Source organism: Glossina fuscipes, unplaced genomic scaffold (assembly GCF_014805625.2).
Source record: "Glossina fuscipes isolate IAEA_lab_2018 unplaced genomic scaffold, Yale_Gfus_2 27, whole genome shotgun sequence".
Taxonomy (NCBI): domain Eukaryota; kingdom Metazoa; phylum Arthropoda; class Insecta; order Diptera; family Glossinidae; genus Glossina; species Glossina fuscipes.
In genome coordinates this window covers 3,374,033-3,394,574 of record NW_023998422.1, presented here as the reverse complement: position 1 = coordinate 3,394,574, position 20,542 = coordinate 3,374,033, and the positions used below count along the sequence as shown (strand labels likewise).

The window sequence follows — 20,542 nt, the reverse complement described above, 5'->3', positions numbered from 1 at the left end:
GTAATACTTAAAAGAAATTTAAAGTAAATTCCAGATAGGTATATTACAACTAAGTAAAACACGATATCATATTGACAAAGATTAGCTAATGCTCAAAAATGTTGTGTTTATTTCTTGCAGCAACAGCAACAACCACAAGCGGACTTGTGTTTAAAATGTGGACAATAGCACGCATGTAGATAGCGAATGTAAGCAAAAATTAGAATTTACAACAATGACATACGGTAAGAGAATTTGCAACAACAAACCCATGCGGTACTGGTGGCAACTACATTAATTAATTAATAATTAATTTTCATACGAATCGTCCTGTGTTTTTTACATTCAACAATTCCGTTTTCTATATCGCATAGTTAACTAACTATCAAATGTAAATAAAGTATTTTATTCCTTCAATTGTAAAATTAAATATTCATTCTGCAATTTGTTATATAATCTCTTTTCCTATGAGAACATAATAATTGACAATGACGATGTCGTTGTACAAGAGATCTTTTACAGATCTTCCTCAGGGGTCTCTATTGAGTTCTCTTTGTTTTATTTTAAATATTAACAACGTTTTCAGTTCCATTCCTGAAAACATCTCAATGCTGGGCTATGCAGACGATCTTGTCATTTTTAGTTCTAACTCTCATTCAGGTTTGTGTAGGCGCAATTTGCAATCTGATCTCAACTTTATTTCCTCTCGTCTTGAATTACTTCAACTCGCACTTTCAATCAATAAGACTAAATGCTTGGTCTTCTCAAAACAAAAGAGAGACCTCATGGTTACCCTTCTGCTTACCTCTGTTAGACCTTTCGCCTTTTTAGACTTTGTTCTACGCTGGAAGCTCTCCCCAGCAGCTCACATTGACGAAGCTGCTGAAATTATGACGAAACCAATGGAAGTGCCTTCGTCTGCCAAAGCTAATGAACAATTCGGCTATGAAAACTTTTTCCATGATCGCTGGCTCTTGGTGGCATGAATTCTACATACAGTAAAAGCTCCTTATTCGCGGGGGATACGTTCCATAAAAATGCCGCGAATACAGAAACCGTGAATACGGAATGGTAATTTATATGGGATTATAGGGGATACGTTCCTAGGTGACAAAATAAAAAAAATCAGTTTAATTGAATGCGAATGTGCATTTAGTTTTTCCCTCTTTAGGCAATTTGTTATTTGGGGAAATTACTTAGCTGAAATGAACTAGATTTGGGATTTTCGCAACAATACTTATTCAATGATAATAAGGTTTCTTTCATTCTGTTTGTTTACATTCTCAAAAACCGCGAATAAAGAAATTTATAGCCGCGAATATGGGAATTGGTCGCAATTTTTTCATCCGCAAATATGGGAATTGGTCGCATCCGCAAATAGTAAAACCACGAATAAAGGAAGCGCGAATAAGGAACTTTTACTGTACACACAACGCTTGCAACAGATGGCAAATGTTATACCTCAACAAGAAAGATTTCTTTTATTAGCCAATTTTTTATCTAATAAAGATCTATCTTCTGAGAGTCATGCGGCCTTACCTTTCATTTAAAACTTTATATCACGCGATTACTTACTCTCCTTCCTTCTTGAAAATTTTTCCTGACGAAACTAATAATTTCAAAATTCTAAGAACTGATGTACATAGCTTAATCAAAATTCCTCTTGCTTCTCAATATTTTCGACCAGTAATTAAGTTCTTACAGGTGAAAAAATCCACAGTTACTCTGGCAGAGGTATACCATCGTTACTCGCAGTTGGTCAATACCATTTGGAAATATTGTCCACTCATCTTTACTGATGAATCTAAGACCGTTATAGTAGGCAGTGGCCTTTGGTTTTCAGATATTAATATGGAAGCCTACTTCTCCAATCATCCACGTAGCACTATATGAATGTCATGCGATTCTAGAAGCCATCCTCTTAGCGAGTACGCAACCTCAAAAGAAATTCCTTAAAGTGTCAGACAGTAAATCTGTACTATCTGCTTTACAATCATTTCCCTCAAGTGAAGCTCACCCCTATATATTAGAAATAAGGTCCTTTATGCACATGTGGAGTCTTACAATCTCCTGATCATATCCTATTTTTTTGTCCGAATGTTACCACTTCTATTCGCCATTCGACGCTTCGCAAATTGAGTATACGTGATCTTCGTGGTCACGACATTCTTACGTCGCAATCTTTTCTTTTTTAAATCATATCATCAAGACACGTAAACCTTTACAGTTAATTTATGAACCTACTCTCTTTTACAGTTTGTTATTCTGACTCCTTCCTTCATATAACTTTTTATGCTCATATATGATATTACATCTTACACATCGGAATTTACTCCTCCCCCTTCTGTTCTATCGCACCTGGTGAACAAGTAATATGAATATTGTAGCAAAAACTATAAAAAAAACGTGGCGGACGTATAACACGCAAAATTAAAAAAAAAGAAAACTTTAATCAAAGGTGGTCCAAAGAGCTTGATGATCCCTACATTACGAAAAGGCTGTACATGTGTTTGGTTAGACCCATACTCGAGTATGCCTCAGCTGTGTGGTCTCCTTCATATAGGTGCTACGTAGATTCAATTGAATCTGTTCAAAAGCAATTCTTGCTGTTTGCCCTTAGAAATTTGGGTTGGGATCCGATTGCCTCTCTTCCTCCGTATGAAAATAGGTTGCTTCTGCTGTCCCTATCGTCTCTTGAGAAACGTAGATTTGTTCTTGGCGTTTCCTTTCTAATTAAAGTAATAAATGGTGCTATTGACTCGCCTTCATTACTTGGTGAAATAAGCTTTAATGTCCCTAACCGCTTCTCTAGGCACTTTATCTTGGTTAAGCTTAATCAGTGTAAATTTAATTATGAGCTGTTCAATTCGCTCAGAGTCGTTTGCAAGAACCTAAATGACGTCTATCACTTATTCTCGTTATCGGACTCTTTAAAGTCCATTAAAGCAACATTGCTTAATACGCGCGATTTACCTATGTCGTATTTAAAATAGCTTTTATCCTTAAAAAGTCGTTACGATTCGAAAATGAATTATTGTTAATTATTATCGGTTGCCAGGCTTATGCATGTTTGCGATGGCTTAGGAGTTCATTTGCAATTTGGTCCTTTACCGGTTGTAAGTGTGCTCCTATGCTGATAGTGTACTGTTATTTGTTTAGTTGAGTTTCTAGTATAAGTGGAATAAATAAAATAAATAAAAATAAATAAATAAATGATCACTAAAATAAATAAATAATAATATTATATACCAAATCTAACCGCCACTTTATTGAGTGCCTAGCAAAGAGCTCTGAGTTTTCGCATTGAGCCTTTTTTGCACATCGCAGTGAATATTCGGCTATTAGTTTGCTGAATAACAGAAGAAGAAGAAGAAGAAAAAGACTTGGTAGAATTATTAGTAAATTTAATTGGAAGTATTGAAGAAACTGAAATTATCCAAATGGCTGCTTTGGAGCGTTTTGATATTGAGAAAGTAAAGCAAATATTTGAAGAAAGTTTACGCGACGATGATGATGTGTTACTCGATGAGTACCTAAAAGCTTATGAGGAAATAAATAAGTATATAAAATAATATACATTTCTCTTCTTCATTTGTCACTTGATTAGTAAATGTTTAATTTCAGGTTTTTTAATTTAATGGGTACGGTCTTCAGTTTCGTTAGCAGTGATGTTCGCTCCAAAATTGATATTTTATATGACTTTCGAAGCGAAACTGATGCGGAAAGGGCGGAAAATTTTATAACTGTTAAAACGATGATGACCTATGAAAAAGAAAATGGTCTTTTAAAGGATGCAAAATATATATCCGGTAGTCGGACTTTATTGCGTTTACACAGAGGATTAGGTACATAGTTGTGTGAAAAGATTCATGTAACTATTCCTTCTCTCTTTCATTTATGTATTGTAGAATTTATCTATGAATTCTTGAGTCGTTTAGCAAGCTTGACAGAGTTCGACAAAACGCAATTGGCTTGCAAGTTGGCTTATGAAATGACTTTAGCTAAACATCATCCATGGGTGATACGAAAAGGGGCTTTGGTTGCTATGTACGCTTTGCCGACACAAGGTGAACTTTTAAAACGAGTTTGCTGCAACGTGGCAAGAGCCATTGAAATCTTACCGGAAATGTTGAATAACACTAAATTAGTTTACGATCGCACTGAGGCATTATATACTTTGTATGATCTTCATCATTTACCTTAATTTCTAGGCAATTTGTTGTACCTGTATTAAATTATTACGAACGTTTCGTAATGCTTGTTATAACTACTTACTGTACTCGCCAGAGGGAGTATCTTTAGGGTCAGTATGTCTGTATACTGCGAAATCACACCGGAAATCTGTCCTTAAATCCTGCCTTAAAAATTGTTTGAAGATTTTGTGTAAGCTAATCATTCCAACCTTTTGTTTTGTTAAATATTTGCTTGTATTTTGTTATTTGGTTGCTTTGTGTTATAGCAAGGGAGAATTCACTGGGCAGTACTGCCATATGTATATATTATGTTACATACATGTACGTGTTGTTATCCATTTTTAAAATGAAAGTATATTTATTTAAAAAAAATAAGCCAGTGGTGGGTATTAAAAAGGTTCGGTTCAAGCCGAATGTAGATTAGATTATTTTTTTAATATTATGTCCGCATTTACTGAAGTATTTTAACACTATTTTTTTTACATTTATTTCCTTAATAAAAATTATAATTTTCTAATGAATTTCTGAAATGAAACTTATTTGCTTAGACGAGTGTGTTCGGAAAAAATGAAAATATATCTCTTCAAATTATTATTACAACTAGAAAGAGGAAGGTTTTGAAAAGAGTTACGATTTTGAGGCTTTTCACAGCATGTCCCCAATGCGTTAAAACAAACTGCTTTCTTCTAAATGTTCAGTATGTACTTTTTATCTAAAATTTGAAAATTGCTTCACTGCTTTTCCAGACCAAGAACAGGCATGACGGAATTTATTAATTAAGAGATGTATACATAAAAAAAGGGAAAAGGCGATACTCTACTGGACATATCAGCTTTTTAAGAAGGTGGCAGGATTCATAAAAGTCATAGAAATGTAGAGCTAGGAGGGCGTCTACAATAGACCTGCCAGGTCGCAGTAAGTCTTGACCACGTAATTAATAGTGGTAGTGCCTGCGTTCAAATAGACGCGAAGAGGCCTTTGCTTAGCCCTCCACACCTTCTACATACGCAAGCGAAGCGAGACACAGAGTAATACTTCTTTGGTTGCAACTTCTTTTCATATTTATCTGTACAATTTATTGAATAAATTTTACTTTTCAGCATATTTAAAAAATTCAGTTTAATATAATGCTTTATTTATTTTAATTAGGTATCGCGTGCAGACTTTTTTTATCTAGACTTTAGAAATCTTTACTAGACTTGAGAAATCTTTAAAAATAAACATTCCCCCGCTTAAAGCAAGTTTGTATACACTATGTGGAGTGGATGCTATAATTCAGTTCTTACTATACAAATTAGTCATATTCAAGCCAGGATGTGGTTCCTTATCATATATATTTTCCATTGCAGCATTAAAAACTATAAGTAAATAAAAATCATTATATTGCTTCATTCAATTCTACTACTATTGGCATATCTTCAGGATCTTCTCTTAAATTGTCAAACTTCCAGTTGAGTGACTTTTCAAGACTTTTTATTAAAAGATTACCACTGCTTTCTAGTCCCACTCTCTTCAAGTTATACAGTAACGAGCGTACATCTTTATAAACCGTATTGCCGTCTGTGGGCATTGAGAGTTCTTCTGGTAAATGGGGCAGTTGGAAAGCCAATATTTTGTAATACTCCTCATAGAGAGAAAGATATTTTCCTGCAGCCTCTTCTGAATGTGATAGCAAGTTCAATATTTTACGCCAATATAATAAAGATTCGGTCGAGAAGCCGACTACGAAAAACGCAAATGATATCTGAATTTCTTGAATTAATTCAAGCGAATTCGTGTAAGATTTCAGTAATTCGTCGCAAGCTTCAATACAATCTACTGAATGTAGGGAGATTTCTGCCGGCGAACTGTTTTTAGGCACTCTATCTGGTACCGAGTTAAAGCGAGGAGCCGTGCCCTCAACTGGTTTTAATTTAGGTAAAAGATCATTTTCGTCACTCACAAATTTTAATTTCATAACTGAATAGGTTTCATTTAAGGAGCCTCGCGGCCTTTCAGAATCTGGACACGATTCCAGTTCGACATTTGTGCGTATTGTACCCAAAGACGGTTTACATTTGTTCAAAACTTCTTCGCCAACGACATGCGACGTTAGCTTAACCCAATCCTTTAAACTACGCAAATCGTATGGAGCTAGAAATCTATCTAACTCTTTTAAATGTTCTCGTATACGTTGTTTTTCCAATTCTGGCTCCGGACTTTGCCTTTCTTTCAACTCCTCCGTTGTAGTATCCCATTCTTTTACCAAAATTTCTCGAGCCTTAAAATAATGAGCAAATCCTACTCTTGGAGCTGAATCACCATAAGGCCCAGTAGCCGCACACCAAACATAATGAAAACCTGGTGGTATCATTTTAACTCCTCGAAAATTATCTGCTATTGTGTAAGTACACAAATCTACACCGAATAAAGTTCGAACTGGCACACCAGTTATAATTAGCACAGCGCCATTATTAAGAAGATTTTTCGCCAAAGACTGATCCATTTCCATTTTCCTTTCTCTTTTGTAATTAGGTTGTTACAATGTTATCCTAGTCCGCCTCGTATTTACACTTCCACTTCCATTGAACCCAGTGGACAATTGTATTGAACAATTACTTGTTTCTGGCAATACACTTTTTATTTTTTATACACTTTAATATGGTAGGGTATCCTATTTTCTTTAAGCGAATGGGGCTAACGGCTGATAGAGTGAACAAAGTTTTGCATATCGGTGCGTAAAGTATACTTTAGGTATTAAAAATTCCCCTGTCGAATAGGCCAACAATAATTCAATAGATCCACACAAAATTTAATCTGAGTAGCTTCTTACCGTTTGCAACAAAATAGTTGTAATTATTTATATGCCACGCACTCACGGGTCGATTTTGATCGTGCGGAGATATGTAATGCGCAGAATAGCTTGAGTTAGATCTGCTTTCTATTACAACCATCGTTTCAGGATCATTTTCGGAATTGGTCTAAGCTTAGCGGTCCGTACGGCCGTTTGTCTTTTATTCTTATGTACCACCAACAGGCTACGATTTTTGAGATATTTTGATGAAATTTGATACACTGAAGCTTTTCGGTCGAAGGGTGAACGCCATTGAAAATGATTCGGATCGAACCACTTTTTCGACCTTTCCCCATCTAATGTATTTTCAAAATAAGGCGTGGCGCCCGCTGTAGTGGATTTTCTTATTAATTCAGGAACAAATTTTAAACAAAGAATGGTGTTTGTATATTAATTTTCTTTCTACCAATTATTCTTACAAACTCAATTATTTTCTTGGCATTAGTAGCCAGAATATCTAAACAATAAGAGTTAAGTAAACAAATACAGAAAACCTTAACTTAATCGTAGCGTATTTAGACGTATTAAACAATACATGATGATGAGTGAAATATTAACAAAATTATATATTACGGCAAATAAAATTCGATAAATTCTTCTTTTGCCCTATTTTTTTCAATCATAAAACGTGAAGGCTTGGCAATCCTATGCAGCGGTAGGTGTTGGGGAAAAAATTTTTATATATTTTATGCAAATTTCAAATATATTCTAAAATCCATCGATGGTACAGCGCAGTCGTACGACCATAAGTTGAAAGTGGCGAAAGTAAGAGCAAAACGATCTTCCAATAAAAAAAGATAGAGAGCAACGACAAAACATGAGCAAATATACAGCTGGCCATTTGGAGAAGAAACTCGCAGATCAGCTTGAAACGAAATATGTGCGTGCGGTTGACGAATCCGACGGTTGCGGTGGCAAGTTTAATGTGATCATTGTATCGGATATATTCAAAGGCAAAACATTGCTGCAGAAACACCGCATGGTTAATGCGGTATTGGCGGAGGAACTTAAAGAAATACACGCCTTCACCCAAAAACCTTACACCGTTGAAGAGTGGGAGAATATACAAAAACAAAAGCAACAATAAAAGCAATTTTTTAAAGGGGGAAGGTAGAGAAATAAAACCAGTTTTATTGTCACAAAGTGCAGGCAGTTATAAAAGCTTTACATACACTCATATGAACTTAAGTTATAACCTCTCTAGCGGAAAGTGAAAGTAAGTTAACGAAATCGCAGCCAATTACAATTTACAAATCATTCGTTTAGTTTATATCTCGTTTCAAAAATCTGTTTTATAAAATTCACAATAAAAACTTGGTTGTTAATAATAACAAGGCAGCTTTATGTGTTATAAGAATAAATCAAAATTTGCATTGAACTCGCCTGATACTGCCTACGAATATAAAGACACTGTGATTTCTGATTACTGTTAATTTGAATTGCAAAACATAGGCACCATCGGATTGCGCGAACAAAAATTACATAATCCATTATGTTTGACTTTCAAGTTAGAGCACCGGGTAAAATTATTTTGCATGGAGAACATGCAGTGGTTTATCATAAACCTGCTTTGGCTGCTGTTGTAGGCTTGGCTACCACTCTGCGATTTTCTATGGATCAAACCCAAACATTAATTTCCGTTCACCTGGAAGCGCTTAATAATAACTTCAGCGTGGAGGTGAAAGCGTTTAATGAATTTTTGAGCAAATTTCGAACAAAATATCCTACAGAAAAATCTGACAGCACTGTTCAATTGCTAGAAGAGGTGCGTGCTGAACTGGCAAAACAACAAGAAGAGCAACTCGAAAACAATAGCTCATCCAAAAAACAAAAAAACCAGAAATCATTTATATCAATTTACTATTTGCTGGCAGGAGCTGTACTCTCTTCACCTGCAAAAGACTTCAAAATAACAAATGGTTTCACGCTACATATAGACACTGAACTCAATATAGGATCGGGTCTGGGTAGTTCCGCATCATATGGCGTGGCGTTGGCAGCAGCTTTCCTTTTGTATGCTCGGCACTTCGATTTATCCAGTTACCGGGATCCACAAAATTTGGCTCTGATATCTAATTGGGCTTTTGAATCGGAACGTATCGTTCACGGCACGCCATCAGGGGTCGACAACACTATCTGCAGTTACGGTGGAATGTTGCGCTTTGTTAAAGGACAAGGATTTCAAACGATTAACATCTTACGACCTTTAAACATACTGTTGGTCGACAGCAAAGTGAAACGTAGCACCGCAGATATAGTAGCCAAAGTCCGGCACCTTACTGAGACATTCCCTGAAGTAATAAACGCTATCTGGAATTCACTTGAAGCCTTGGTTACAGAAGCTATACCATTGTATGAAATATTTGGTAATAGCCAAGACGACAGTGAAAAATTTGAGAAACTGGAAAGGCTATTCCAAATCAATAATGATCTGCTGAAAGCAATTGGTGTTAGCCATCCTAAGTTAGAGCAAATTTTCAGTATTGCTTACAAACGAGGATTCTTTAGTAAAGTAACCGGTGCGGGAGCAGGTGGCTATGTTATAGTCCTGTTGCCCGATAATTATGCTAAAAATGAAGTATATTGGAAGTTAAAGGAAGAGTTGGAAGCAGCTGGTTTCGGAGTGCACTCAACTACAGCTGGTGGGGATGGTTTATCCATAGAAAAATTGTAAAACACATTATTTCGGACACTACAAATTATCTCACTTAGTTTTTATAAACATAAGATTTTTATAATGATAAACGATATTTTACTTGTATACATAGAGGAAAATAATTTTTATTTAATAAAGACAAAAAGGAAATTTTATAAATAATGCGTACGTTGTCTTAGTCTGATGGAAATTTATCGTCAGCCTTGAAATTGCATATAAAATGAGCGAAATTTAACGTTGACTAGTGTCTCTAGGTCTATATGGTATTCCACGGCTCTTCATTTCTCTTAAAGTGGCTTGGGGCAAATTTCCGCTGACTGATATCGCGTAGATTCCTCTTGTAAAGCGCCCTAAAAATGCGTCTTATAAATTTAGCTTCATTATAACAACTGTATTTAACTTACCTATTCTTTGCCACTTCGCTACCCACGAATCTTCGGGACTCATTAAGGCAATAATTCCGTCAAAATTGTTGCTAGTGTGATCATAAACATTATCTTTGTTGTTTTTCATGCGCAAAAAGTCGTCGCAATTCTCACAGCCATCATATTCGAATTGATCGAAGGTCTAAAAGGCATATGTGCTTTAAACACTTTTTTTTTATGTCATAAAAACAAACATACTTTTACCAAGGAGCATACCAAGCACGCCCGCAAGCCTCGCAAATCCTTGGGTATCGTATCAAATGACATTATTTTGAATACAAGTAGTTCACAAGCAAAAAATTAGATTACAATTATTTATTGTTGTGTTCTTCTTCTTCTTCCGTTGTTTAGCAAATTAAGAACCGAAAATGCGTTGCGACGTGTGAAAAATGCCCAATGTGAACACAGAGTTCTTTGAATGAGCCTTAGGAAAGTTGGCGATAGATTTTTTTTTTTTAGTTTGGATATGGATTAGGCCCATTTGATTCAACTTAGACCCATAATCCAGTAACGTAGAAAAAAACCATTGACGATATTTTTATATTTTTCCGAAACGTAAAATGAGCGCTTTTTCTTTTTTTTTTAAGTGATGCTTACGCTTGTTAAACAGGTGATGTTCTGCTTCCGTAAGGTACTGTATAGTCGATATTCCGGCTAAGAATGCCGGAAAAGAAAAAGTATAGGCGATCTGTGTTTATGAACAAACTTATGAGAATAGAAGAGAGAAAAGAGAAATCAGTTGATTTAATAAAGCCAGTCAGCTGCTTAAAATGCGTAAAGTTTCTAGCATGAAAAATTTCAAAAAAATTGTATGTATACGCTAAATATACTGAAAGATTGTCTAAGGATGTCAAACCTCATGCACTCAAAAATTAGATGTTCGGCAGACTCAGTAATGTTACATTCTTCGTAGTTACCAGTGGAAGAGACTTTAATCATTTTGAAGTATACCTTGTCATAAGTGTGATTACTCATAATCTATGAAGTATTTTAAACTCCCATGTTGCAAATTTTCCTTTAGGTAAAAGTTTGGGTGTCCAAAAAGGGGTAAATTTTGTAAAAAACCCGGTCACTTTTTTCTCTAGCTAAACCGTGACACCCATCTTCCTATTCTTTTACAATAACTTTTTGGATAAGCAGGAGAGTATCGCTGGGAGGATAGTTAATGGACAAAACCGAACCGAACCATTGAACTGTGCTTCACGTGCAAAGAAGTCTGCTCTTTCATTGATACTAAAACCACTGCGACCTGGGATCCAGATTAGGTGGCATTCTTCGATGCTTGGATCTTTTAAGAGGTTGTAAATTTCAAAAACGTAGATGTTGTAAGGATCCTTATTCTTGATTAGCATCAGAGCAGATTTGCTGTCAGAAAAATATGCAATTCTTCTAAATTTTTTCTCAATTGCAAAGAGGATTGCCTGTCTGATGGCCAGAAGTTCAATGCAGGTGGATGATAACTCTTGCAGGGCTTTGAATTTTCCTAAAAGTAAATTTGGATACTCTATAACTGAGAAGCTAGTAACCTAGAAGGTAATTGAGTTTTTGCCGACATACAGTTCGAAGACAAGACCTTGACCGATTTTTTCTTGATTTCGTGATCGAATCAAGTATGTTTAATTCCAAGACGCACTTTTTGTGAATAATACTACTCCAAGAGGGTACTGCGTTAAATTTATTGAAAATGTTGCTGAATTTTTTGTAACAACTTAAGTAACTCCTGAAGACATCATTATTTTTGGAGACGACTTTATTGAAAAAAGCAGGCTTAAAAATGTTTACCTTGAGAAGTTCTTTTTCAGTGAAGAGGAATATTCTTTTTGTTACAGGAATTTCTAACGAAATGCAACGTAAGATTGATATTGGAGTCGAGGGGGACAACCCAGTACAGCGTCTTAGAAATGAGTGTTGGAAGGTTTGTATTTTTTTAATTGTATACGCAGGGGAATTGCACGGTAGGGAGTATGAATATTCAATTTTCGAACGGACAATAGATTTGTAGACATTTAAAGCTTTCTTTAGTAGGAGTCCATTTTTTAAATTGGTTAAAAGTTTGATTACATTTGAGCCTGTGTAGCAATTTTCAAGAACATCTCGTTAGTGTGTCATGAAGGGTCAAACTTGAGATGATTATTCTACCTAGAAATTTAATGCAGGAAGATTGTTTAACTTTTGTGCCGTTAACTGTGATGCAGAAAATTTTTTTAGAGCCCTTACCGAAACAAATGACTTTTGATTTTTCAGGTTTGAAAAAAAAATTTAAATCCGCGCAATCTTTATAGAAACGATTGGATTTGGTATTAAGAATGTAAACTGCTTCTACTATTTTTCAGCAGAAATAGTTAAGAAATCATCAGCGTATTGAAATAAATGGGTTGTATTGTCCTGTAATCGATGTAAGCCGGCTGTGTATAGATTAAAAAGTATTGGACTGAGGCAGTTACCGTGAGGTAGACCTCCACAAACTTCAACTGAATTTGAGCCCATCACAATAGTTCGCGGAAAAAGGAAATTTATATTCCACAGTCCACATTGAGACGCTATTTTAAAATCAGTTAGAATTTGACCTAGTTTCCCTAGATCAACGCAGTCATACACTTTATTGATGTCGAAACTAAACATAACTACCTGGTTACCATTTGCTTTCTCACTTACTATGGTGAAAAGAACTTATTGAGACAAATACTGGTGGAAATGTGTTTCTGATAAGCATAGGACCTGGAGCAGTTGTGAGTCGTGCAGAAATTTAGTGAGTCTTTCTTTAATCACTTGGTACAGACAGGAGGGATATAGCTCTGAAATTTGTAAAGTTTTCAAGATCTTTTCCAGCTTTAGGAATGGGTACAATTTTAACGCCAACCTGTAGGAAAGACTTACTATTTCCGACTTATTTGAATAATTAGGAAAATAGAAACAAAAAAAAAACAGAATTATTTATTGTTGTTTATAACTTGCTTTCTCAATGAACGTATGTTTGCTAAAAGTTTTCCCAACGAAAAACTGACCTTGTTCCAGTTCAGTCTTTTTTATTCAGGTTACATAATCATTCATTGGACAGGCGCATAAAATAATAAAATTACATGCAAATCATCGATTTCGAAAGTAAATAAAATTTGGATTTTCATCGTATACATGCTTTTTGAGGATATACATCGCTCACATCATTGGCGAAGTCAATGTATTGTAAACAACGAATGCGCATACTGTCACATACGTCCAAGTTTCAATTTATTAAGACTGGAATTTGGTAACTCTGATCAAATGGCGTATAACAAATAACAGCTGATAACATTCAATCATAACCTTACAATTTAGAGGCATTTCCGAATTGTATTTATTGCTGTTAAAATTGTCAAAAGCAATGATAATTTTACGTCAAGCAGCGCCTTTATTTCGTCATTTAACAATAATTAAACGTTTTTATGCTTCGAAGAAATTTCCACCCACCATGAATCAAATACATCAAGAAACCTTAAGATTCGTTGATCCGCAAGCCCACATAATTGTTTTATCGGATATTTTCACAAAAATTAGATCTGCGGATGTTCACGCTTTTCCGGATGGCAATGCATTTATAAGTGAGCTTCATGGTGGACCCGTTAAGAATTGTACAGCTTCAATGGATGTTAAGATCAGTGATGATGAAAAACAAGTTGAAGTTATTATTAAAAAATTAGCGCCTGAGAGCGATTTTCATTGCGAATTGGCGGTACCAGTAAGAGCTCAAGTAACCGTTAATTCGCAGCATGGCGCAAGTGTAAAAAACATATTTGGCCGAGCAGTTAGAGTCAAAGCTAAACGATTTATAAATGTACGAGATGTACGAGCCGAATTCATACACCTAGAGAGTGAAGGTGAGAATATCAGTTGCTTAGGTTTATTGTTGGGCAAAGAAACTGTGATAGAAACAAAAGGCAACGGGGTAGATATCAAAACAAAAAAAAAAATGAGAAACAAAAGGTCAACATAAATAATAATAAATTTCCAGAATATCACATTGGATAAGTTGCAAGGTGAATGTTGCACTTGCACGACTGTAGATGGTAGTATCAATACCAACTGTAGCTATGTGGACTTCTCAAAGTTTGAAACCGCTTGCGGTTCTTTACTTCTGAAAAACATTCATAAACGTACGGAAGTCGTGGTAAATCAGAAAGGAAAATTGAATATGCGTAAGTGATTATTTTACGTACAACTATTTAAATATAATATGTGTCAAATGTGTTTTAAAAAAACATAGTTGGCGTGCATGGTAATTTGAGCGTGCATTGCAAAGGTGGCCTTATGAATATACAATTATCGGAATTGTCCGGGGATAACGTAATACGAACAGAAAATATGGAATCGGCTATAGTCAATATATCTGAAACAATAGAGAATAACGCGAACATAGAGGCTAACATAGAAAATGATGTAAACACAATAAATTTGGATGATTCGTTGCGGCATTTAACTCCTGGTTTAAATGAGAACAAGCAAAATTTCAAATGGAATTCGGAAACGTCTAGAGAAGCAATTTTAAAAATTTACTGTAAGAATGAAGTCACCTTAGGCAAAAGTTCTTGGATGGAGATGACATCTTTACATATGATGCCTGGCAAGCAGAAAAATAATTAAAGAGCATCACTAAGGATTAAGTACAGATGTTAAAGTATAAGATATAATCAAGTAAAATGCTTTTTACTCTCCAAGAGCATTCTTTATTTTATCATATGCTTTAACTAAGCAACCATTTTTTTCCAGTTTTTCTACGGATTTTAAAAAGCGGCCTTTATGCTCCGATTGGACAGTTTTAAGATTTTCTTGTAATTCTGCATTGCTAGCCTCAGTTAACATAAGTAATAAAAGCTGCAAACATTTATCGGACAAACCTTGATGATTTAATTCTTCTTCAAATTCGGTTGACGCGGAGCTTTGTTGTGTTTGCAAAAACTTAAGCCAAATTTTTATTAAGTACGAGGATAAATGCGGATCAAAACAACGAGGTAGAATCTGTAAACCAAAGAGTAAGTAAACATTAAGCAATGACCAATGAGTTGTTGATTTTCTTCCAATCGATAAGATAAGAAAAATTACCTCCAACAGATCACTTAATGTTTCAAAAACTTCCAATTCAAATGTTTGCCATGTTTCTATGTCCACCTTCAAGGCCAAAGGTTTTAAAATTTTCTTCATACATTGCAATATATCCTCAGAATGTGCCGCATAAGCTTCTTCCGAGTATTGCTGGTATTGTGTTAAAATACTGTGAATATTGCAGAAGGTTTGCTTTATTTTTACTTCCTTTTTCTCCAATTCGTCAGTATCGTTTTCCTGCCCGGCATTGTCAGTCAAAATTGTATTAAATGCTTCCATAGTAGCATTTACAACCTCAGATTTTATGAAAAGTTCTGTAAAACTTTTGGCCGGACTGTCTAACAAAGCGAATTTTGCAAGCACCGCATTCAAAGTCTCCAATGTTTGTAACAATACTTTATGATTAATGGCGTTGTTCAGTATAAAACAAATATTCTCTATGAATTGACCATCTTTGCAGACCAAGTCGTACCACTTCTCAATGTGCTCTGTGGGACTTTTAACAAATATTACAGCCCACAATCTCATAAGCTGTTGTAATGTTAAAGCATCCAGACAACCCGACAAATCCAATAACACTTCCACCAATTGTGATTCTTGCAAACATAATTCATCTCTTGTTTTCTTGACGTCGCACATATTGGCCAATATTCCAACCAAAATCTCAGTTAAGCGCTTATCATTCGTGGCCTTTATAACTTCGGCAAATAAGGTTAACACATCTTGCTTTAGCAAATATTCGATTATGTCTGCATCTAAGGTCATATCCCAGAGAGTGCATAAATCCTTCTCCATTTCCTCTTCCTCTTGTAGATTTTTCTCCAATTTACTTAATTTTAACAATGTATTTAATACGAATCGTTCACTATACAATGTATCGCCAATGGCATCTCCTCGTATACGTTGCAAATCTTCAGGATCTGCTTTTTCAACTTCTAATACATTGGGATTTGAAGCAAATAGTTCTTCATTTTTATCAGAACCATTTAAAACACCCTTTTCAGCAGCTGCAGGCTCTTCCGCTTGATAGCTTGCTTGGTTTTCCCTTGTAGACATCTTTTGTTTATTATTTTCAGTTTACAACAAATTTGAATAGAATGCTTCTATCCAGACACAATAGCAATTGCAAACATACAAAGTTTTGGCTTGTCTGGCATTCACTGAGATAGATTAATGCAAACAAATAAGTGCCGCTAGAAAACAGTCTCATGAGAATGACAACGTACCAAGGTAAATAAAAAGTGATTTCGATTTAAGCCCCTATACATATTAATATGGATCTTTAACCACCATTTAGGTCATTTAATAACACTTTTATTTGCCTCTAGCAATATTCAAGTAAGCCTTAATAGTGTCTAAATCCGCGGACTATCGATAATATTTATAAATAAAAACTATATATTCGGGAACTTTTTCCTACCGTGGAATAAGCAAAGCACTATAAAGCTAACATATCATTATGTAATTCCCAATAAACTCATGTTATTGTGAAACATTAATTGGCAATACTGTCTACAATTAAAGTAATTATTGAGATTGGCAATTCTTTTTTGGAAGACATAACTCATCGTTTTGTTTACGTATTGAACCGAGGTTATTTTTGATTTATTTTTTTGCCATCAAACAGGGTTTTTTTTTATTGGTTTAAGTTTTGTTTACATTAAGCCGCACGTGTTATTTGTTTACATTCTTTTGTTTACATTCCGCTTTGATTTTGTTGTTGCATTTTGCAACTTTGGTTATTTGCATGCTTCGCAAACGAGTTTCCATGCTGTCGTTGGTGAGAACACAACAAATCTCAGCACATAACAACTCAATTAAAAAGAATTTGTCCTAAAAATAACTTTAAAAAATGATCAAACAATTCAATCTAACCAAAACTTCTTTAGACTCCATGTGTCCCTTTAGAGAGCTGATCGAAACTGAAACATTCGTAACCTGATAGCATTATTGAAGAATTTTAATATATGTTCATAATGGAGCATTGTGTTCTAGATTTTGTAGAAGTTGTGCAAAAGTTTGTTTTTGAGAGCGACACAGCTGAACATAATAATCATATGTCAATTCATAAGTCAATTATTATACGATTGAAGCCAACTCCTCAGCACTCTGCAACGTGAAAAGCACCCAACCATGGAATGGAAGTAAATATAGAGGAAAAAAATCGGCTAACGGTTTTTAGCGAGAAATCAAAGCAATTTAGAACTTAGAGCAAATCATGTGTAAAGTGAAAATCGAAAAATATTTCTAACTTCAATTATATGATATCCGTCATTGTTTCTTTTTCATATATGTACATATATTACATATATGTGCATTTATTGCACGATGTCAAGCAATGCGGTTTGAAGGTTTCGCTGACAGAGACATTGATGTGATAGAAAGTCGTTCATGCATAGTTAGATATTTAACTGAAATGGATAGATGGGTATCCTTTGTTCAAGACATTTTTAGATTGTTATATAATCGCTTTAATTGTACCAAACTTGCGAAGAACAGTTCATTATTATAAATGCGCTTTTATCAATTCATTGTATATCAATTTCCATAAAGCCATCAGCGTGTATTAAATGCTTAGTGCTTAGTGTTGAGTTTTCTTCTACAATATAATTAGCACCCACTAAACAATTTTTTAGCTTGGCGCCCGTCTTCACTACAGCTTTGGGTCCAATAATGCAGTTTTCAATGTTACAACTACAAAACAAACAATGTGATCAAACATTACAGACAAATTCCTTACAAATAAAGCTCACCCTTCCTCAACTAAGGCATTGGCCATAATCAAAGACTTGTTGATAACATTTTTAGGTTTGATGTGACAACTAGGTCCGAAAACACTAAAATGTAAGGAAGTCTTTTCACTTAATTTGGCATTGTCGGCTGCCGATATTTCATTTGTTTGTGTTGAATTAACGAGCGCGCTTGGAGAAATTAAAGCAAGATCTTGATTCGCGCACAGAAAAGGCCACACGGAAGAGATCTGAAATTATAGTTGCTTATATAAAACAGAAAAACAAAAAAAAAAAAGTCCCACCTTCTGATTTATAGCAAAATAGTTAAAAGTGGTGTTAACACGCAGCCCTAACGAGTTTTTAGCAGCTTCCAGAGCATAACAACGTAACAAATCGCCGTTATACAAAGGTTTTGATTTATTGTCATTGTAGAGAGTGGTTTTTAAAACTTGCTGGTTTAGGTTAGCATGCGGTATAAGCTGAAATCGTTGGAAAAGTGCCTTAAAAAGTTCTTGGATATTTTTAATAAGGAACTTACGCTAAATATGCTGTCCTCTCCTTTGCGGTTTAAACCTAAATCGGATTGTGTGTCCATAATCGTTGTTGGGATCACGTTTGGCTTGCCTGATTTAGCCATTTGCTTTTTAACTATATACGGCAGGAATTCGCCTTTCAGGGTAGAGAAATGTTCTTTCTAAGGTAAAACAAAATTTATACATAGCCAAGCTTGAATTCCGATGAAAATTATACTTCGTACCTTTTTCAGAAACTCAATAGTCCACTTTTTCATAACGTAAACATGTCCATCGACTAGACGTGAGTGTACAGTCATTTTATCATATTTGCGCAGCAGATGAGCGTTAATATTTACAGTTTCTTCAAAATCACTGGCAGCTGCCAAAAATAACAGACGTTTAGTCTCTGGATTTATGCCGATTAAATCACGTTCTGGTTTGTGTTTGGATTTGGGCCCGGGTAAAGTAACATCTGGTTCAAAACCGCCTCGAAAGAGTAAAATTGCCAAAGCCGCGTCATGTTGCCGGAATATATTAATTAGTGGAAACAAATTGGCATTTGTGATAAGGTCGCAGCTTAATATCAGAAAATCCACTTTGATTTTGTCCTGAATATAGCGTAAACTGTCGGCTGTCCCAAAATCACTGTCACTCGGTATGCAAACAAAATCCAATTTAAGCTTGGAAGGAGTGCGCTCCATGGCTGCTTGAATTTCGCTCTTCTCATTTTCCAAAACTATAACAATTGCTTCTGTATGGAGAAATTGATGTGATCATCTTTTTGTTTTTCTTCTTTTTTTTTTGATTATTTTCTTTTAATACCTTGAAATCCATGTTGGTGCAACAAATTTAATGGATACCATAAGAGCGGATAAGGCCCCACCGTTAATAAACACTTCGGGGTATCTCCTAACACTTCTGGTAAACGCGAACCACGTCCACCAGCGAAAACAATGGCTTGGAACTCTTGTGTGATCATTTTTTTGAAATGAATTTCATTTAATTTGGCTTAAGGTTTATGTTGTTGATGCGCTTAATCAGCTGTTTTGAAAAGCTTTTGACACGAATAGCGTTTTTTTCTTAAATTCTTCTTCTTCTATCCGTAAGTAAATCAACAAGAATTGTTTTACTGTGTTGAGCAGAAAAGATGCAATGTGAACAAGAAGTTCTTTGTTTGAAACATAATAAAGTTGGCGGTTAGCTTGGTACATAAGTTAAAGGAAGTTGATCTTTTAATTATTTTATTATTTTACCCACTTTTGGTGGTAAGATATTCTAGGTTTTTGTTATTTTCCAAATTATTCTGAGTTAATGGTACGGCGCAAAGAGAATTTATCAGAATGAGCCTTGACGAAGTACATGCGAGCGTATGTAAACGTCTTATAAAAGAGCGGAAATGTTGCGCAAGTATATGAATATGTGAAGGAGTAGAGAATATATCAGAGGAGAAGGAAAAAGGCTATTGAAGATTATTGATAATCATAGTGGGCATATTGTTCTCGGTAACTGTTGCTTCTTTTGGGCATATACCAAGCAAAATACGTGTTAGTTTTATCCGCTTTGCAGGCTTATCTAAAATACAATTAATGCGTTTTTATACCCCGTACTGCTTGTGATAAGGATGTATTAAGTTTGTGCCGATATATGTAACACCTACATGGACTTCAACTACAAGTATATGCTTTCATATCAATTTTATTCAGAATCAGTTTCTGCATCAGTTTAGGCATGTCTATTGCCTTGAGATAATTGGTCTGCATTTGAATTGGATCGAGCATTTGTTTAAATTCACTCCCCCTTCGACACCAATGTTTGCAAAGTCATCTGTAAAAAGGTTTCTATATAAATATTTTGCAACAAAAGTCGGCGCAAACAATATGGTCTGGCCTGTTAAATAAATATAGAAAATTTGGATCGAATGACATCATTACTTACAATCACCTTAGGTTCAATTTGGAGTATTTTATGATGGAGAGATAATGATTTGGAAAGGACAAAATTGCATTTTCGACTTGCATTAGTTTTTCTTTTGAAGAAATTTGCTGGTGAAGCCCATCAACCACTTTTAGAAGCTTATCATAAAGCTGCTCCATCATATTCCAACTGCCGGTTTTCGTTCCAACGATTTAAAAG

General features: G+C 35.1%; 8 protein-coding genes across 9 annotated transcripts; 4 read left to right on the top strand and 4 right to left on the bottom strand.

The window, feature by feature from the left end:
* The first annotated feature begins 3,372 nt into the window (after positions 1-3,372).
* Positions 3,373-4,693, top strand: LOC119635949 (ceramide-1-phosphate transfer protein). Its single transcript, XM_038030990.1, has 3 exons — positions 3,373-3,538; positions 3,604-3,824; positions 3,888-4,693. The coding sequence occupies exons 1-3, from the start codon at positions 3,420-3,422 to the stop codon at positions 4,181-4,183; spliced, it is 636 nt and encodes a 211-aa protein (XP_037886918.1). The 5' UTR covers positions 3,373-3,419; the 3' UTR covers positions 4,184-4,693.
* A 728-nt stretch (positions 4,694-5,421) lies between these two features.
* On the bottom strand, positions 5,422-6,758 carry LOC119635827 (protein AAR2 homolog). Its single transcript, XM_038030835.1, has one exon. The coding sequence runs from the start codon at positions 6,661-6,663 to the stop codon at positions 5,551-5,553; it is 1,113 nt and encodes a 370-aa protein (XP_037886763.1). The 5' UTR covers positions 6,664-6,758; the 3' UTR covers positions 5,422-5,550.
* An 875-nt stretch (positions 6,759-7,633) lies between these two features.
* LOC119635992 (uncharacterized bolA-like protein C8C9.11) lies at positions 7,634-8,107 on the top strand. Its single transcript, XM_038031057.1, has 2 exons — positions 7,634-7,660; positions 7,736-8,107. The coding sequence occupies exon 2, from the start codon at positions 7,823-7,825 to the stop codon at positions 8,090-8,092; it is 270 nt and encodes an 89-aa protein (XP_037886985.1). The 5' UTR covers positions 7,634-7,660; positions 7,736-7,822; the 3' UTR covers positions 8,093-8,107.
* A 5-nt stretch (positions 8,108-8,112) lies between these two features.
* LOC119635990 (mevalonate kinase) lies at positions 8,113-9,751 on the top strand. The gene has a single exon (XM_038031055.1). The coding sequence runs from the start codon at positions 8,498-8,500 to the stop codon at positions 9,677-9,679; it is 1,182 nt and encodes a 393-aa protein (XP_037886983.1). The 5' UTR covers positions 8,113-8,497; the 3' UTR covers positions 9,680-9,751.
* A 35-nt stretch (positions 9,752-9,786) lies between these two features.
* Positions 9,787-10,804, bottom strand: LOC119635991 (transcription elongation factor SPT4). Its single transcript, XM_038031056.1, has 3 exons — positions 10,285-10,804; positions 10,066-10,228; positions 9,787-10,011 (listed from the first exon to the last, which is right to left on the bottom strand). The coding sequence occupies exons 1-3, from the start codon at positions 10,351-10,353 to the stop codon at positions 9,893-9,895; spliced, it is 351 nt and encodes a 116-aa protein (XP_037886984.1). The 5' UTR covers positions 10,354-10,804; the 3' UTR covers positions 9,787-9,892.
* A 2,581-nt stretch (positions 10,805-13,385) lies between these two features.
* On the top strand, positions 13,386-14,792 carry LOC119636055. Its single transcript, XM_038031142.1, has 3 exons — positions 13,386-14,008; positions 14,075-14,258; positions 14,327-14,792. Exons 1-3 carry the CDS (start codon positions 13,448-13,450, stop codon positions 14,701-14,703), a joined length of 1,122 nt encoding a protein of 373 aa, XP_037887070.1. The 5' UTR covers positions 13,386-13,447; the 3' UTR covers positions 14,704-14,792.
* On the bottom strand, positions 14,761-16,529 carry LOC119636054. Of its 2 annotated transcripts, none has more exons than XM_038031140.1 (2): positions 16,389-16,529; positions 14,761-16,322 (listed from the first exon to the last, which is right to left on the bottom strand). In XM_038031140.1, the coding sequence occupies exon 2, from the start codon at positions 16,216-16,218 to the stop codon at positions 14,767-14,769; it is 1,452 nt and encodes a 483-aa protein (XP_037887068.1). In that variant the 5' UTR covers positions 16,219-16,322; positions 16,389-16,529; the 3' UTR covers positions 14,761-14,766. The 2 variants fall into 2 exon arrangements, with proteins under 2 accessions (XP_037887068.1, XP_037887069.1); XM_038031141.1 differs by having other exon boundaries at positions 14,761-15,078; positions 15,163-16,528.
* A 1,128-nt stretch (positions 16,530-17,657) lies between these two features.
* On the bottom strand, positions 17,658-19,472 carry LOC119635751 (translation initiation factor eIF-2B subunit gamma). The gene is made up of 6 exons (XM_038030747.1): positions 19,232-19,472; positions 18,652-19,160; positions 18,433-18,588; positions 18,197-18,373; positions 17,916-18,142; positions 17,658-17,856 (listed from the first exon to the last, which is right to left on the bottom strand). Exons 1-6 carry the CDS (start codon positions 19,386-19,388, stop codon positions 17,691-17,693), a joined length of 1,392 nt encoding a protein of 463 aa, XP_037886675.1. The 5' UTR covers positions 19,389-19,472; the 3' UTR covers positions 17,658-17,690.
* Between the last annotated feature and the right edge of the window lie 1,070 nt (positions 19,473-20,542).